Source organism: Geotrypetes seraphini, chromosome 17, assembly GCF_902459505.1.
Source record: "Geotrypetes seraphini chromosome 17, aGeoSer1.1, whole genome shotgun sequence".
In the NCBI taxonomy this organism is placed as follows: Eukaryota; Metazoa; Chordata; class Amphibia; order Gymnophiona; family Dermophiidae; genus Geotrypetes; species Geotrypetes seraphini.
In genome coordinates, this window is record NC_047100.1 from 4,494,723 (window position 1) to 4,513,703 (window position 18,981).

Consider the following 18,981-nt stretch of genomic DNA (forward strand, 5'->3'; position numbering starts at 1 on the left):
CACCTGGAATACTGCATCCAGCACTGGTCGCCGTACATGAAGAAGGACACAGTTCTACTAGAAAGGGTCCAGAGAAGAGCGACTAAAATGGTTAAGGGGCTGGAGGAGTTGCTGAACAGCGAGAGATTAGAGAAACTGGGCCTCTTCTCCCTTGAAAAGAGGAGACTGAGAGGGGACATGATCGAAACATTCAAGTACTGAAGGAGATAGACTTAGTGGATAAGGACAGGTTGTTCACCCTCTCCAAGGTAGGGAGAACGAGAGGGCACTCTCTAAAGTTGAAAGGTGATAGATTCCGTACAAACGTAAGGAAGTTCTTCTTCACCCAGAGAGTGGTGGAAAACTGGGACGCTCTTCCGGAAGCTGTTATAGGGGAAAACATCTTCCAGGGATTCAAGACAAAGTTAGACAAGTTCCTGCTGAACCGGAACATACGCAGGTAGGGCTGGTCTCAGTTAGGGCACTGGTCTTTGACCTAGGGGCTGTCGCGGGAGCGGACTGCTGGGCACGATGGACCACTGGTCTGACCCAGCAGTAGCAATTCTTATGTTCTTATGGATAATTCTGGCATTTCACATAAGTGCTGAGCAAAACCGCATTGTATAAAAGGCAACCTCTTGCCTGATTCACTGATTTAGCATACAAGCTAGGTGCAAATAGTCCATTTTGGATGGGGAGGAGCAAGGAGGACAACTGCCTAGGGCCACAGCATCACAAGGGTGTTCTTGGAAAAGCCTTGGGGCACCAGCCACTGGTTGAGAAATATCCTTAGCTTTTGCCCTGACCTGTTGAGCTCACAACAGAAATTTGGGAGTGGGTCCAGAGCTCATTAGCAGGTTATGCGTCCTTCAATTTTGAACAGGCCTGGATAGGGTTACCAGATGTGTGGATTTATCTGGACATGTCCAGACAGATTTTCAAAACCCGGCACTTTGTCTGGGTTTTGAAAACTCTTGAACTCAGGGCTGTGTCTGGAAGGCATCTGCCCATGTGTGGATGCCCTCCACACGCAGCCCCGAAGAGATGGGGTATGTGTAGGGCCGGGGTTGGGAGGCGGAACGGGGCAGGGCTATGGAAGGAACAGCGTGGGGCTGCGGGTAAAATGGGTCAGGGTGGAACGGGGCGGGACCACACAACCTCTTTTTTAGAGGACAAATCTGGTAACCCTAGGCCTGGGGTTCCATATAGCACTGAAGACCAGGAAAATTGTCCTAGTTGCAATCCCCTGACACCAGCACTGTGCCGAGGGCCCCCAATATGTCTGTCACCAAGCCTTCTGGGGCAGACGTACTAGAGGTTCTCTACAAGAGATTCTATGGAAAATTACGATGCCATTTCACACACCAAAACCCTCTCTATAAATCTCTACCCTCTGCTTACTGAACAATGTTCCAAAAATTCACTAGTCAAGTGTGAAGACCCTTCTTCACCTCCGGTTTAAATGTCCACTTGTAAATCATTGTTTTGGAAACGCTCTGAACAACTGCACAGCTGATGCTATAAAACCATGTACTCCATCAAGGCGGCCATGTTTGCAAGTTTCTCCACACAAAACAAAATCTGATTTGTCCCCACATCTGCATATGATGTTATGTGGCATTACAGAGTTAGAACCCATCAGATAGAGTGTGAATGCTCAAAGGATTTCAGAGGAAGCAGAGCTGCTTAAATAGTTTATAAACAAATATCTTGCAATAAACTTTAATAGACAGACACAGGGAGAACTATTGCTTGTACTTCTCTTGAAATGCTTCACAGTCCTACGGAAAGGCACATGCGAAGTTCTGAGGCACGGGATGCCCCTGGGAGGGCAAATAAGGTGGGCAAGGCTTACCGAGGTGTTCTGGCACTGGATGCTAGTGCTGTTGAAGCGAAGAGCCGTCACCCGTGTCACGCTCCCCGGGATGTGGAAGATGCACTCGTAGTTGCGCTGGCCGGACTGCGGCTGGGGGAGATTCTTGGCGGTCAATGTGATGGGTTTCACCACACCCACTGGGATGTAGATTTGAGTGGAGTGAAGGATCTGTGGACAGCTCTGCAGAGACAAGAAAAACATCAGCACGTGAGAGGCCTGGAAACAGGCTCCAAACATATTTTTACTGAAAGCCTGCCAAGCTTTTGCTTTTTCTTTTATCGTTATAAAGTTATCGTTGCTACTTTATGCACAAAATCTCCAACTGCAAACCACAGAGGACAGACAGACTTTATGTTCAAATCTATTTTATTAAGCAGAAGGAAATACAACAGCAAGAATAACTATGGTTTACATTTTCATCAAACAACCGCGGAGGGCTGGACTCTTATGCCCTCCCCGGACCCACCTCACCCCCACCCCGCAGCAAAGAAGCCCCAACCCCCCGCCCTCCCGTCCCATCCCCCCACAGATACAGAAACTCAGAGGCAGGGATCAGCAAAGACACTGAGAAGCACAGAATCAAAGATGAAGTCTATTCAAAACACTGACGGTGCCAGAGACACAGGCTCATCACTCAGGAGAGTTTTATAAAACACCAGAGTTTATTGAGCATTTTTGTTTTGCTCTCAGTAAATTTCCTGACAGTTGGTCACCCTGAAGAAGACATAAATGCTTTATCTTACAGCCAGACAAGTACAAGAAGCAAAAAACAGATGCAAAAAAGCTGTTATTGCCACCATAAAACCCTCCCGATGCATCCTTATTCTGACCTGTGCCCTCCTCTGAGCAATTTAAGTAATCTTCACAGTGTCTGTGGTGTCCCCAAAGGGGAAGGAACGCCCTTTGCAAATACAAATGAGCTTGGCAGTGTCTGGCTCCTCCACAGGGCAGTGCGGCTGCTGTGTTGGTCCCCTTCAATGCCCAAAAAGAAACGGCCTGATATTCAGCAGCTGTTGTTGTCACTTTAAAAAAATGGCATCTGCAGCAGTTAAATAAAATCTGCTCCTTTCTGGCTTTGAAATAGTTTCTGAACCGGCTGATTGTGTTGATATGAAGGTGGCTCAGTAAATGCTGAATAAACATAATCAAACTGCGGTAAAAAATTAATTACCAATTATCTTGCTGTTGCATTCTCAATTTATAGAACATAAGAACAGCCCTACTGGGTCAGACCAACGCTCCATCAAGCCCAATAGGCCGTTCTCACGGTGGCCAATCCAGGTATAGTGAATGGGTTCTTCTGTGTCTGATTGAGGAGGATTGATTTAGTCTGTTATTCCAACCATTTTACAACTGTCAACATGTAAACCATGAGTGGGGTCAATGCAGTACCATACATGTCTAAATGTTGATACTGACATGTGTATGTTGGGATTTCTGATCTAGCTAGGTACTTGGGACCTGGGCTGGCCACTGGGCTTGATGGACCTGCGGTCTGTCCCAGTACAGCAATTCTTATGTGAGCCAAGCACTGGACAATCAAGCCATTGTGACATCACTGATGAAGGCATTGGTGGAATGGGGCATTATGACATCACAAGCTCAGCTCTGGAATGTTGCTGCTTTTTGGGTTCTACCAGGTACTTGGGACCTGGGCTGGTCACTGTTGGAAACAGGATACTGGGCTTGATGGACCTGCGGTCTGTCCCAGTACAGCAATTCTTATGTGAGCCAAGCACTGGACAATCAAGCTGTTGTGACATCACTGATGAAGTTGGCTCTTAGGCATTGGTGGAATGAGGCATTATGACATCACAAGCTCAGCTCTGGAATGTTGCTGCTTTTTGGGTTTCTACCAGGTACTTGGGACCTGGGCTGGTCACTGTTGGAAACAGGATACTGGGCTTGATGGACCTGCGGTTTGTCCCCGTACGGTAACTCTTTATGTTCTTGTGTGTCTGCCATTTCAGAAAGCTACATGTCTAAATGCTACAATTAGGAACGAAGTCTGGAACAGTATGACACAACTGAACTGGTGGGACAAAAAAAAATACCGGGGAATGATGAGAGTGACTTCCCCTTTACCACTCAAGTAGAGCACTTTTCAAACCAATACCTTTACAAAACCTATAGCAACATAGTAAATGACGGCAGATGAAGACCTGAACGGTTCATCCAGTCTGCCCCCACATTCGATCCCCCCCCCCTCCCCGCATCCCCATCCCGGGGAGCAGCTGTAAATTCCAGCACTGATCTCGGAAATAACAGATGCACACACACCCCTTCTAAAATAGGAAATGCATCCCCAACCCAAAACACATCCACACCCCCACATCCTTGCCATATGAACACTCTCGTGATTTAAGATGCAAATCCTGGCTTCTTAAAATTGGATTTTCAACGTGTATCCGATATACAGATGTAAACCCAGAATTGCTGAGGATATGATAAACGAAGTACGGATAAGTATCAGGATGTACGTAAATCTAGGATGAACACAGAACACAATACAGGTATTATGTGTGCAAATAAGTAGGATTTAGTATGAACATGGTACACAATACTAATATTATAGTGTATGTGAATATACGTAGGATGATTGATTATGGTATAAATGTGTCTGTATTGAAAACCGTAGCAGAAAACACTAAGTCTGTATTGTAATACCTTTACAGAAGCTCACGTATGAATTGAGTCCCCAGTCATTAGTAGCTGTATAGAAACTTTCAATAAACACAAAGAAATTGCAAAAAAGGCTTCTACAATAACCCCCAATAATGTATTCATGTAAGGCTCAAATATTGCTGCTAACATTACGTCTGTATACATTGGTATATTCAGTGACATTTACTTAACAAATACCACACTGAGTATACCAAATAATTTGAAGGTCCAGATTCTATAAACAGCACCCTACGGCCTTCTAACTTCATTGTTTTAATTGGCGTGCTAATTGACTGTGCCATCAAAAAAAAAAAAAAACTAATTTAAAAGTTGTTTTAAAAAAGGAAGGTGTCGGAATGACGTCTAAGCATGGTGCCTAGGGTCAAAGTAGGCGTGGTTAGGGTTGGCGATGACCTTAGACGCCGCTAAGAACGATTCTCCGGTAACGTAGGCCTTTAAAACCCTGGCCTACATTACTGGCGTCTATGTTTTTTGCAACTCTGTTAACAGCGCCTACATGTGACTGACAAATAGCCAGCGCTATTTTTGAAGGTGCTGGCTGATACAGGCGCACTTTGCAGAATCCAGCCCGACATGTCTGCATTGGTGCTTCAAACGGTACCTCCACATCCCACTAAAATGTCAACTTTTCTGGCAGTCACAATTAGTGGAAGCGTCCATTTAATTAAACAAAAAAAAACCCCACAGCGGCAGCACACAAGGATTTGTGTGCGAAGGTGCCGACATTTACAGGTCAATACTACATCTACCAGCCGCCAGCCTCAAAGTTTGCAAAATTGCACATCCATGGGGAGCCAATTAGGAAGGCCAACTCCAACGCTCGAACTCTTGAGGTGGCTGCAAACACCAGACAGTTAAGTACAATTGCCAGTCAATCACTACTCCAAGATCAACGAGCGCTTAGCTAACAATTATTCACAGCACGAAGTGCCGCCAAGGAAACGTACTAATGTTGTGAAATAGGAAATGGACTTATACTTGCAAAGTTCACCCAAAACCCACCTCCTGAGAGCTGTGACTGCCCCACACAGACACCCGTGATTAGTGACTTTTCTGAAATACCTCCTCTGAACTGCCTGCTCGTTTACATAAGGAAACCAGTGTCTAAATGGCACCTGACCCTTCAAAAATGTGCTCTGTTTTTAAGTTATTCTGGTTCAGGACAGAATGAGCAAAGGATGACATTAAACTGAATCGTGAAAAATACTCACTGCTGCCAGATACCTAGACCCACTGCATCATTTCCTCTACCATAATCTCTCCAACCCTGAAATGTCCTGCCTAAATTAGATTGTAAGCTCTTCTGAGCAGGGACCGTCTATTGTATGTTAAAATGGAAGTGAATGTTTACCAAGGGCCACCGTGAAAAGGTGTAACTAGAGAATTGCATGGGGACAAATTTTTCCCCATCCCTGCAGGAACTCATTTTCCCATCCCCGCAAGTTCTTTTCCTGTCCTTGCCCCATTCCTGCAAGCTCCGTCCTCATCTGCACAAGCCTCAAACACTTTAAAATCATAAGTGTTTGAGGCTTGTGCGGTTGAGGCAGAGCTTACAGGAAAAACTTGCGGGAACAGGGAAATTGAGTTCCTGCGGGGACAGGGAAAAATTTCTCCCTGTGTCATTCTCTAGGTGTAACGTTGAGCTTTGAAAATGGGGTCGTGGTGAGGGAGATGGTTCACTAGGCTCTGAATATTACGGTGACATCTTATTCTGCAGTTTTTGTAGGCTGCAGGAATAATTAATTGGATCAATGCAAAAATGACCTAAGCATATCGGCACAGAAGAGATCTGTGTGTTCTGCAAAGCCCACATACAGAGACCTCTGTGTAATTCCCATGCTAGGCCAATTAAAGATATTGCAACCTGCAGAGAATCCAATTTTCTACTGGGAGGGAGAGCGGCACTAAAAGAGAAACAGGCCCTTACGGCTCATTTCTAAGAAACACTGGGTGCAGGTGAACCTCTGAGCCTGTACACATCTGTTCCCCACTGAATTCCCACCTAAGCCACGAGAGATGTGGGGAGATGTAAAAAATAAACAGTTCAGAATGGAAAAACAGCTCCTTTCCTCCAAGGGCTGGACTCAGCAACAAATGATGCAACAGCTCGGCCTTGCTTGCAGGAGCTCCCTCTAGAGGCCATAGCTGGAGGGGGCTGTGGATTCCACACCAAGGACCTGCTGCATAGCCAAAGGGGGAGGGGCGGGGAGCGAAAGAATAGCATGTTTTGCAACAAATACCAGCTGCAGCCAGAAATTGCTACTTTGCTTAGGGACCTGAGGTCTCCAGACAATCTCCAAGCAGAGTCTGTAAGCTCTAAAGTGTGGAGATGGGAGGGGGGGGTGGAGGAAGGATTGGCATTCCTTTCTCTGGCAACTCTGAATGTTTGTCAAACCAGCAAAAGCATATCTCTTCCAAGAAAAACCACCCGACCCTGGAGAGTTACCTGCTGGCGGCAGAATTGCTAACCATCCCTCTGTGATCGCACCCAAGTTTGCCCCTTTTCTCACACTGTCACCATCTCAAAATTTTCTAAACTTACAAAAACATTTCAGAGAGGAAATAAGGCTGCTCTTAAAAACTGCATTTTAGAGAGACCTTGGACATTTGAAATGCCCACATGGCTAGCCAAACGCAAAACTGTTCTCTAAAGGAGGGAACTCCATGATGGAAAGACTTCTCTGTATCAAGAACAATTCTGCAAAAATATTGCTGAATGCACATAACAGCATTCCAGCAAACACACATAAACTAAAACTCAAACGCTCAATCATATCGCTTTTGGATTCCCTTTCTATAAACAGACTCATTCATTCGTTAGTCATATCACATATTGTATAGTACATGTCACACACTTTCAAACGTATACCATATATTAGATTTCCAGGGTTGGCGTATTTTTGAGAGAAAAGAATGAATCAACCCTCGTATAACAACATGTTGGCACGCACAGATATAAAGTCAGCAGTTTAGCAGAATTCATGGAGAAAAAAAAAATAAGGAGCTTCGGAACTTCCACATGGAAGTGTTAGCGCATTTTCGAGAGAGATTAAAAAAAAAAATAGTTGCCATGACTCAAAGATATTTTACAAAAGGCCTCTTTGGCATTTAGCAGAGGCTTCTCTCAACATTCCATGTAAACTAGGTCTTCAAACTATCTTGCAGGTGCCTTCTAAGTGTATACCTAGTATGTATTAATCAGAATCCTATTTTTAACCTCTTTCCTTCTGAGGTTTGGAGTGTGCATTTCCTAAGAAAGGTAGAACTGTGTCTCCCAGAAATCTACAGGCGAGAACCCACCAGCACCCCACATAGGAGCGGCTCCCAGTGATCTGTGACCTTGTTGACAGCATGCATGGATTAATTAACTGATCTCAGGAGAATGCCCAGACACTTCTTGTCGAAAACATATTTAGTGTACTGATACTGCCATGCTCAGAAAAACAAGAAACAACGATTCAGCATAGACAAGAGCGTCAGGACCATACCGCATCTCTACAGAATCCTGTAAAACAGAGTGTGATCTTGGAGAAAAGACAAAATAATCACTTTCTAAGGTTTCAGCTAAAGGGTTTCTCTAGAACTGAACTGAACAATACAAAGCTGCCTCGTTTCCCATGTTCAGAAGAGTTATCTCCCACACGCCTACAAAAGAACTCAGGATGCTGCCTCCACTGGCCTGGAGGGTAAGAAGGCCTGAGTGGAGAATCAAATCTAGGTCCCTGTGCGTGGCAGTGGGTAGACTACACTCCAAGGATTATTATACCAAAATCATGTCCTCTTATTTCTTGGGGAGAACGTCTTGGGAATGTAATTTTTCTACAAGTTACTCAAAAACTCACAGCATTTGAGGCCTAGTTTAGAAAAGAGGGAAAGGGAGGCAGAAGGGATTTGGGGTTTACCTCATACAAATTCAGAACTAGCTCAAGGCAAGTTACATTCAAGTACAACAGTTATTTCTGCTACTACTACTATTAATTATTTCTAGAGGCAGCGCTGTCCAGAGTCACAAAGGAGACAGTCCCTGCTCAAAAGAGCTTACAATCTAAACAGACAAACAGGATGTCAGGATAGGGGTTTACAGTTAGAGGGGATGGTTAAACTGCTGGGAGTAGAGTTATGAGTTGAAGGCTGTCTCAAAAAGGTGGGTTTTCAGCTTACTTTTGAATAAGGGAAAGGGTGTGGTGGACGGACTCAGACACATTATTCCAGGCACACAGAGTGGTGAGCTGAAAAGAATAAAGTCTGGAATTGGACGTGGAGGAAAAGGATAAAAACAATTTGTTTGAGGAACGGAGTTCTCGGGGAGGTGTATATGGAGAGAGAAGAGAAGAGCTACAGAAAAGAACACACTTGCAGGTTTATAATAGGAGTTTGAACTGTATGTGAGGATGGATAGGGAGCCAGTGAAGTGATTTAAGGAGAGGGGTAAGTTGAGTGTAGCAAGGTTGGCAGAAGATAAGTTGTGCAGCAGAGTTTTCTACAGATTGCAGGGGGAGAGGCGGTTAAGCAGGAGACCTGTTAAAAGTAGACTGAGAAACGGCTGCAGTTGATCCAAAACACTTCAGCCAGACTAAATTTTGGAAAGAAAAAGTTTGATCATGTGCCACCTCTATGGAGGAAACTACATTGGCTTCCATTTCGATTGAGAGTTCAATTTAAATGTGCCTGTATTCAACAGAAGAACCACCACCACCACACAACCATTTCAGCTTAGGAATGGAGGAACCTGGGATTTACAGCTATCACGGTTTCCAAAATGAAAACAGAGTACAAGAAAAGTCATGCAGACCAGGGTTCATTAACCCCAATATCCTGTCTCTGACCGTGGACTGTAACAAGTCCCCCAGCAGGTCCCAAAGGTAGATCCATTTGCCATAGCTCATTTTCAGGGATAAACGATGGCTCTCCCAGTCTAGATGCTACATAATTTTCACATGGACTTTTCCTCCAGGAACTTCTTTAAAGTTCATTGGAATACTGTTGTGCTAGTCGTTACTTCCATTATATGCAAATCTCTCTCAAGCATATTCATTAGGGATATCTTGAAAACCTGACTGGCTGGGGGTCCCCCAGGACAGGTTTGGGAACCACTGATATAGTGTATAAAGTGAGTGCTTAGCTTAAGATGGGAGCTGAAAACTTCCAAATTCTCCCAAAGCTCACCAAATGGTGACTGAACAAGATTTATCTAACGTCCAGCATCCGTGAGCACCAAAAGTCTTTTCTCCCATAGGTCAGGGGTAGGCAATTCCAGTCCTCGAGAGCCGGAGCCAGGTCAGGTTTTCAGGATCTCCATAATGAATATGTATGAGATGGATTTGCATGCACTGCCTCCTTGAGATGCAAATCTATCTCATGTATATTTATTGTGGATATCCTGAAAACCTGACCTGGCTCCGGCTCTCGAGGACCAGAATTGTCTACCCCTGCCATAGGTCATAGATCTTAGTTAGATAAAAGAGAGAAGCATAACTGTACGATTATCCATATTAGCTGCATATAATAGTCTATGCTGGACAAATATTTGGAGGGTTTTGTATGATAAAATATAACATGGTAGACACAGTATACAAGTGCAGCTAATCAATACAATACAACACAACACAACAATATGATATGTAACATTGTAGAACCTAGCATGGTAGACATGGGATGGCAAATATTGTGTAGTGGGTATAGCATGAGAATTTGTAGCATGGTAGTAGTATGCAAGATACAACGTATCATATCGTACAGTGAGAAACGGTGATAGTATGAGAAAATGTGTCAAAGCGTTGTATGTATGGTGTGGTCGGACTTAGGTTGTAACCTTGGTTGTGAGTAGCTTGGTGTGCAAGTGTTTTGCAAGATGAGCAAAACGTTTTATTAAATTTTAACTTGATAAACAAGCGAGTACGTACAGTAGACGTGCGTCAGGTCATCACAACTGAGCCGAAGGTTCTTCTCTCTCTGATGCTACGGGAGAGTAGTGAGGTAAAGTATTTTGTATTAAGGTTTTTGGGTTATGGAACGAATTGTCTAAGTTTCCATTATTTCTTATGGGGACATTTGTTCTGATATACGAGTGTTTTGGATGACAAGCATCTTTCCGGAACAAATTATGCTCGCAAACCAAGGTTTTACTGTACTAGATAGTATGGTGGGATGTTGCTCTGGTTGATTGACCCCAGTTAATATCAATGGAACATTAGGCATGATCCCATTTGAAAAGGAGAACCTCCCTTCTCCCCAAAGATGAGCCCTTCCCTTCCATAGCTTCCAGCAAATCATACAATGGATAACGGAGCATTGTAGGCCTGAACCTGTGAATCCAGCACAACCCATGAATGACAGCCAGGCAAGGGCTTATGTCTTACAGAGAAAGCTAAATTACTGAACGAATGCAGTACCCCCAGTCCCTAATCTCGTCAACATCTGCCTAACCAATTAGGAGCCCAGCAATATGTCACTCTGCTAATCGCTTTCCTAGCTGGGGCCCAGTCTGCAGAGAATGCCTAGATGTATGAATGGTTGACTGGCCCAGCCTTAATGTCTCCCTAAAGCCTCGGCTTGCTCAAACAAATACTCTAACATTGAGGAATGGGGGAGATTAATGCCCCGTGCGAACAGAGTTTCACTCACCGCTACAAGGCACTGAGGCCTCTCTTAGCACATAAAGGACATCTGACTTATTTTACTCAACAAGCAAAATCTTTAATGAGCATGCAGCAGAAAAGATAATGAACATATGGAAAGATCTTAAGGGGAAAGGGTTTGGCTTCTAGACATTGTGCTTTAAAAGAATTTTCTTCCCTCGTTCATCTCTTCCCATCTACTCTCCTCCGTCAGGCATGAGGCCCCGTTTACAAGGTTTATAAAATCTGAGGATTTTTTTTTTTTTTACAAAACAAAATATTAGCAAACTCTAATCCAAAATTAGTCTGTCTGTAAATCAATCTGCTTAAGTTTCCAGACTAACATCTGTTTTAATATATTCTTTCAACTTCCCTTCTTAAGAAAGTGCTCTTAGGCTTTATTCTCATAACCAGGACCACCATGGAATTAAGTGCTGCGCTGAACAGACAGAAAGACACACAGTAGAGCCATGTGGCAAGGATTCAGTGTACAGCTTCTACTATTAAATTAAAGAGAAAATATACCACAGCTATGCAGTAATCAATGAACATGTATATTACTGCCACTGACGCACTAACAGGAAGGGTGGCTGTTTTCATCCCCCCCCAAACCCCAAGAAGCCTAGTCTAATGGCTCTCTCTCCCCCCCATTACCCAACCAATTCCCCTGCCCCAGGTATTAAAAATTATCCCTGGTAGTCTAAGTAAGGGAGGGGAGGAGTGGTTTGAGCTACTGGCTCAACACCCTGAGGATATGAGTTCCCTCCCAGCCTGCTCTCTGTGACTCTGGGCAAGTCATTTAACCCTCAATTGCGCCAGACACCATAGCTAGATTGTCAGCCTGCCAGGACAGATAGGGAAAATACCTAAGAGTACCTGATTACTATTCAATGCAGTGTAAACCACTTAATAAATCCCAATAAATAAAGTAGTCCCCTCCCTTTGTCAATCCAACCCCTTACCCAGATATTTTAAAACGTTTCTTGATGATAAAGGGGATGAACTCCTCTCATATGAGGAAAGACTAAAACAGTTAGGGCTCTTCAGCTTGGAAAGGAGACGGCTGAGGGGAGATAGGATTGAAGTCTACAAAATCCTGAGTGGAGTAGAACGGGTACAAGTGGATCGATTTTTCACTCCGTCAAAAATTATAAAGACTAGGGAACACTCAAAGCTATAAGGAAATACTTTTAAAACCAATAGGAGGAATTTTTTTTTTCACTCGGAGAATAGTTAAGCTCTGAAGCTGGTTTTAAGAAAGGTTTGGACTATACGCTGATGGTGGCAGAAAAAAAGCAAAGACTTCACTATAATCTTCCAGGACAGATCCTAGACTGGTCTAGCAGGATTCAGGAAAGGAAATTAACAGGTACAAATATTATCTCACCTGTCATCTCACTAGACCAATCCAGAATTGTGGGATGTAGCAAAGGTTTATTCCACATGGCAGGAGGAAATAAAGCAGAGAAGCCCAAGTCACTGCTCTACAAATATCCTTGGAATCCCTGCTCTCGCTTCTGTCCAGCTCCATTTATTGCTATTGAAAAGGTGTATACTGTATATACAACACTATATGCTTCTCAATGGATCAACCTCTATAACACTATAAAGTATTCCTACTTTTCCACTGAACCCTAATAATATTAACTAACCCACCTAGAAGCTACCTAATTATCTTATCATTAATACTAGGTGGAATGGAAAAGTAGGAATACTTTATAGTTTTATTGAAAATGTGTGACAGGCTTTCTTTAAATCTACCAATACATTTTTATCTTAGTTCTTGAAAAAGGGGGAGAGTGTGGTGCAGTTGTTAAACTTACAGCCTCACCATCCTGAGGTTGTAGGTTCAAAACATAGAAGATGACGGCAGATAAGGGCCATAGCCCATCAGGTCTGCCCACTCTACTGACCCACCCCCAAGTCTACTATCCTAGGGATCCCACTCCTGGTGACAGGTTCCCTTGGCTTAACCCTCTAAGGGATCCCACATGGGCATCCCATTTGCTCTTAAATTCTTGCACACTGTTTGCCTCGAACACCTGCACCAGGGAGCTCGTTCCAAGGATCAACCACTCTCTCGGTGAAGAAATATTTCCTGATGTCGCCATGAAATTTCCCGCTCCTGAGTTTGAGCGGATGCCCTCTTGTGGCTGAGGGTCCTTTGAGAAAGAGAATCTCTTCTTCCATCTCGACACGGCCGGTAATATACTTAAACGTCTCGATCATGTCTCCTCTCTCCCTACGTTCCTCGAGTGAGTGCAGCCGCAAAAATTTTTCAGCCTTTCTTCGTACGATAGATCCTTGAGCCCCGAGACCATCCTGGTGGCCATCCGTTGCACCGACTCTACTCTCAGCACATCTTTTCGGTAGTGTGGCCTCCAGAATTGCACACAGTATTCCAAATGAGGCCTCACCATGGTTCTGTATAATGGCATTATGACTTCAGGCTTCCGGCTGACGAAACTCCTGCGGATGCAACCTAACAACTGCTGCTCCAAGTCACTTAATCCCCCCATTGGCCCAGGTACGTTAGATTGTGAGCTCACCAGGACAGACATGGAAAAATGCTTGAGTACCTGAATAAATTCACTTATTTCCCCTGGGAAAATAAATAAATAAATAATGCATAAAAATATATAATGAACATGATAAGAAGAACAAGAAAAATCCAAAAAATTAGCATAACTGAAGATATTCTGTTGCCCTGCTGTAAACCCTAGGAATTTTTTGAATTAAAATCATTTTAGTAAAACATCAGAATAGCTGGTAGTTGTTCATACTTATTATTTCAATAGGAAAACTATTCCGTTCCAGATCCGCCTGATAAGAGAGCAGTTTGTCAAATATTTGCTTAAAGTGGACATTTTTGACGGCAGGACATTTTTTAAAGCAAACTAACCCCCTTGAACTTAACATTCACTTACAATCAGGAAATGAAACCAGATAGAGCTTGTGCTTCAGTGCTGACCCGTTCAATATCCTTTATATATCTTTATATTGTCAAATGCTGCTGACTTGCAAAGCCAGCCTAATTAAACTGTCGGCTGGCCACTCTAGCAAATGCATTACTGTTAATTAAACACAGATCAGTTAGGAAAACTCCAGAGAGGCTCTTGCCCGCATGAAACACATGCATGCGCATAAGAGAAAACTCTTACGATGTGTACCAAAAGTAGCCCTTTTGGAGACACTGCTCTGGGAGAAAACCTTACACAGATTTATACCCTGAGGGGTCAATTCTATAACATAACATAACATAACAATCAGCTTATATACCGCAGGACCATAGAGTTCTACACGGTTTACAAAAAGTAAAATAGATAGAAAAATTAGTTACCCAAATATTTGACAAATAAGTATGTTTTTAAATGCCTCTTTAATTCCAAGTAAGAACTGGAGGACATAATCAAACGATCCAAATCCTTACCCTATAAAGCCGCCTGGTAAGACAAAAGATGTTGGTGATTTTTTTTAAGTTTACAGCCTTTTACGGGCGGAAAAACAAAATTCAGATGCAAACTTCTCCTGTGTTTATTAGTTGCAAAAGATCAATTAAATATTTGGGGGGGTAAGACCAAACAAAACCCTGTAACAAAATCGAACTTAAACTTCACCGGCAACCAGTGCAATTCCCCCCAAAAAGGTGTTATATGGTCATACTTCTTCAGTCCAAAAATCAATCTAACCGCAGCGTTCTGAATTATGCATAGTTGCTGAATATTTCTCCGAGATACTGCCAAATAAGCAATATTACAGTAATCAAGTTGACTTAAGTTTAAGGGATTGTACCAAGAGTCTGAACGATGAAACAACAAAGTAAGCCCTAATAGATCGAAGCTTCCAGAGGGTAAAAAATCTCTTCCTAACCAAAGAGTCTACCTGATTCCTCATAGTCAGGCCCTGATCCATTATCACACCCATGTGCTGAGTGCTATTTCTATGTCGTCTTACATAAGAACTGCCATCTCCGGATCAAGTCCAGCAATCCGCTCACGCAGAGGCCCAGCCAGGCGTAACCTGGTGAAAACTTAGTCACCCGTATCCTTCTATGCATCTTTCGAGGAGATGTGCATCTAACGTGCCCTTAAATCCTAGAACGGTGGGTTCCGCAGCAACCTCCACCGGGAGAGCGTTCCAGGTGTCCACCACTCGCTGCGTGAAGCAGAACTTCCTGGCATTTGTCCTGTGCCTGTCCCCCCCTCAGCTTCAGTCCATGACCTCTTGTCCTGGTTCCAAAGATTCCATTATAGAATTCTGGTGTAAATCAGCATCAATTTGCCTACATTTAGGCAGATCCATTTACGTTATGTCAACGGTTGCTCCCTATGATCCTGGGCAAGTCACTTAATCCTCCACTACCCCAGGTATATTAGATAGATTGTGAACCCACTGGGACAGATGGGGAAAATGCTTTAAGTACCTGTATGTAAAACCGCTTTGAGGGTTCCTTTTAAGGTGTGCTAACTGATTTAGCGTGCCCTAAATGATAAGATGCCCATAGAATACAATGGATGCCTTAGCACACCTTAATAAAAGGAACCCTGAGTGTGGTTGTATAGCTACAAAAAGGCGGTATACAAGTCCCAATCCTTTTCCCTATTCTGTAAGTTACGCAAATAAAGGTTGGCCCCACCCATGCTTCTCTCCTGTGAATGCCCCCTTGCATTTGTTTGTTAAGAGACTTGATTGTGTCATCTGCACTGAGCACTGAACTAGCATCTACATGCATGAATGTACGCTTATGCAATATGCCCGTAAATTTAGATACCGCATTATAGAATGAGGGGGATAGTTTCTGACATTTGTACCACAACAGACAACCAGAAAAAAACATGCATCATTTCATAATAATGGTAAAACCCAGGTTGCAAGGGAACGCAATTCAGGGGAGAAGCAACAGATGAGATCCATCAACAGTCCTCCCAAGCCAAAGAGACACCTGTTGAAATGGCGCGTGAAAGTTGTGTAGGTGTATTCACCCAGGCAGCAAGGGAAAAGGTCTTCGGAGCAAACTTAAAACACACTGTTTCTGAGAAAACCACTCAAGAGCACTGATTCTCCCTGGGGGAAGAACTTTTCTTAGACCAGGTGCTCCAGCTGTGTCATCAATATTCAGCCTTTAATCTCCCCTGTGAGCTCCTACTAAATCACATCTTTTCCACATGGCAAACTTGCAAAGTTACTTTTGGGAGTGGCGTTCGTGTCTCGTTTATCTAAAAAAAAAAGAATACGGGGGGGGGGGGGGGAATACTTTCCATTCAACTTTAAAAATGATTCCTGTTATGTTCTTTTTTTTAACAGATCAAGAGATTATGTAGAGACAGAAAAGTTCCACAACAGTGCAACCCTCAAATAGAATAAATATTACACATATGGCTTCTTCTTGATCTACATTTGATGTCTTCATTTCCAGCTTATGGTTGAAGTTAAACAAAATTAATCATGGCTGGTTTTCCCTTTAAGCTTCTAATAACTTCAAATAGTCATCTTCTTAACCTCCTATTCTGTCTCCAACGCACATTTTCTCTGCTGCTTGAAGTGGGGAAATATCATGGCAGAACTCAATATAGTAACAATAAACTACAAATCAAAGAGATGTTCAGTGAAGCACTGCAAGATTCCCCCACTCCCAAAATATGAAGTCCTTTCTTGAGATTCATAACAGCTTGTATATATCTTATCTGTTTCCTCAATGTTGATTAACAACCTTCTTAAAACAGAGCTCCAGAGGTGAAATCAATGCACTCTATTGCCAATTCTGAGTGGGACAAGGAGGGAACTTGAAACCGAGGAACCTCCCTAAATGCCCACCACTGTTCTCACATTCGATCGGATTGGACGGGTAGGAATTCTGAAAATCCCTTCGGAGAGCTACAGTTTGAGTTAAGGTTATAAAGTATCCTTCCCAAAACAATTATCTCATATGGAAAATACTACACGACAGCGAATGGAGTTCCTGGCCAGGCAGCTTCTCCCACTCCAGGCATCTTGAGGAGAAATACTCGGCATGCCTTAGTAAGGCACAGTTATTTCTTTGACTCTTAAAATCAAGAACAGAAAGCTAGAAACTAAAACCTCAGCATCCTCACCTCTTTCTCAATTATACCATCCCTACCCTTCCTTCAGAGATCCTGCACGCGTGTCCTAGGCTCTCTTGATTTTGGACCGCATTTTTGTCTTCACTGCCTCCACTGGGAGTCTGTTCCAAGTGTCCACTATTCTTTTCTGTAAAAAAATATTTTACATCTGAACCTACCCCCTTGCACTCTCTCTGAATGACCTCCTTCTTCTATGACCTCCTTTCTACCAACTTCTTGGAGTTATTTGAGCATCTATATCATATCTTCCCTATAATATGAATTTATAGGCTCAACATTCAGCATGGTTTGAGCAGGAAGGAGAGTCCCCTGTCTGGAATAAACTCCCCCCCCAACTCAGGCAACAGAACTCTTTATTGACATTCCGTAAAATGGTAAAGACCCTCCTCTTCAACTAAAGGTCTCCCTCAGTCTACACCCCCCCTTAAACCCCACCTCTCTCTTCTCTCCCCTATTTAACTTCTCCTAAATTTCAGTATAGTCCTCTCTTAGTCTGTACTCTGATAAATTGTCTGTACTCTGAAAAATTGTTTGTACCCTGATAAATACTGCACAATCTTGTATGTCCAAGCATCTAAACCTATTGTACATCTTATTTGCCTAATTACTTCTACTGTGTATGTTTACTTGTAGACCATTCTGAGCTACTGGGAGAACGGGATATAAATCTAAATAAATAAATAAATAAAATAAATAAATACTTAAACCATGTAGAGTGTGCCAAAGGCCAATACTTAGCAGCAGTTAACCAGTTACTGCCACTACACATCATCTCCAACTGGATATCATAAGAAGCCAATACAGGAGCGGAGCTGGGGAATAGCCAAGAAATGTGCAGGCACCAGCAATATTCAACGTCCGTGCCAATATAGCTAAAGGCCTGAATAGTACAACCAAAAAAAGCTGTCCTACTGCATGGAATGTTGCTATTCCTTGGGTTTTGGCCAGGTTCTAAAGACTTGGATTGGCCACCGTGAGAATGGGCTACTGGGCTTGATGGACCATTGGTCTGACCCAGTAAGGCTAGTCTTATTTTCTTAGCATTAGACTCATGGTACCTTGAGTCTACTCCTAGAGCTCATGGCAGACATTTTGAGGACAGAGCTGGCTTGGCAGGAGTGACTGGGGATTACTTCTACCCAGAAGACACTCCCTAGACCACAAGTAATAGCATGGTAGAGCCAGGGGTGGGTGCTTCTGGAAGGGAAAGGCAGAAAGAATGGTGCTGTCTGAATATGAGCACCAGTTACAAAATGGGGAGCTGCTTTCTGAGGATTCCAGAAAGGAGGGCTGTAATTTGGGGGGTGTTTCAGTGATGACACTGATGCTCTTGGTGGGGTCTGAAATGGTGTTGATGCTCTTGGAGGGGAGAGGAGGGGTAAGTTATGGAGCTCTTACAAATCTCTTTATATATGTCCCAACCCATATTTATCCGAGACCCACCTAAGTTCCAGCAGCCAGAATAAGGCCGATCACATCCAGATATTCAAAGCCAGGGCCTAGAAATGAGCCAGCATTGGTTTGGTTTATTTATTTATATATACCTGCCCTTATCCAGAGCGGGTTACAAACTTACATACAAAAATATAAGATTACATCAAAAAAATACATACACAATCAACAATAAATACTCCCACAACACAGAGCAAAATATACAAACAATAAAATACATGGGTGACCAGCACCTGCATTGAATATATCTAGGTCTTATTTCATCAGCAAC

The 18,981-nt window shown here is 43.2% G+C and overlaps 1 protein-coding gene across 4 annotated transcripts in view; it reads right to left on the reverse strand.

Annotated features, from left to right (window-relative positions):
- The window catches only part of PLXNA1 (plexin A1), a 529,295-nt gene that overhangs the window by 126,551 nt on the left and 383,763 nt on the right, over nucleotides 1-18,981 (reverse strand). For all 4 annotated transcript variants that reach the window (XM_033926178.1, XM_033926177.1, XM_033926179.1 and 1 more), the window contains one exon: nucleotides 1,835-2,035. In XM_033926178.1, coding sequence (XP_033782069.1) covers nucleotides 1,835-2,035 — 201 coding nt within the window. The remainder of the gene's footprint in view (nucleotides 1-1,834; nucleotides 2,036-18,981) is intronic.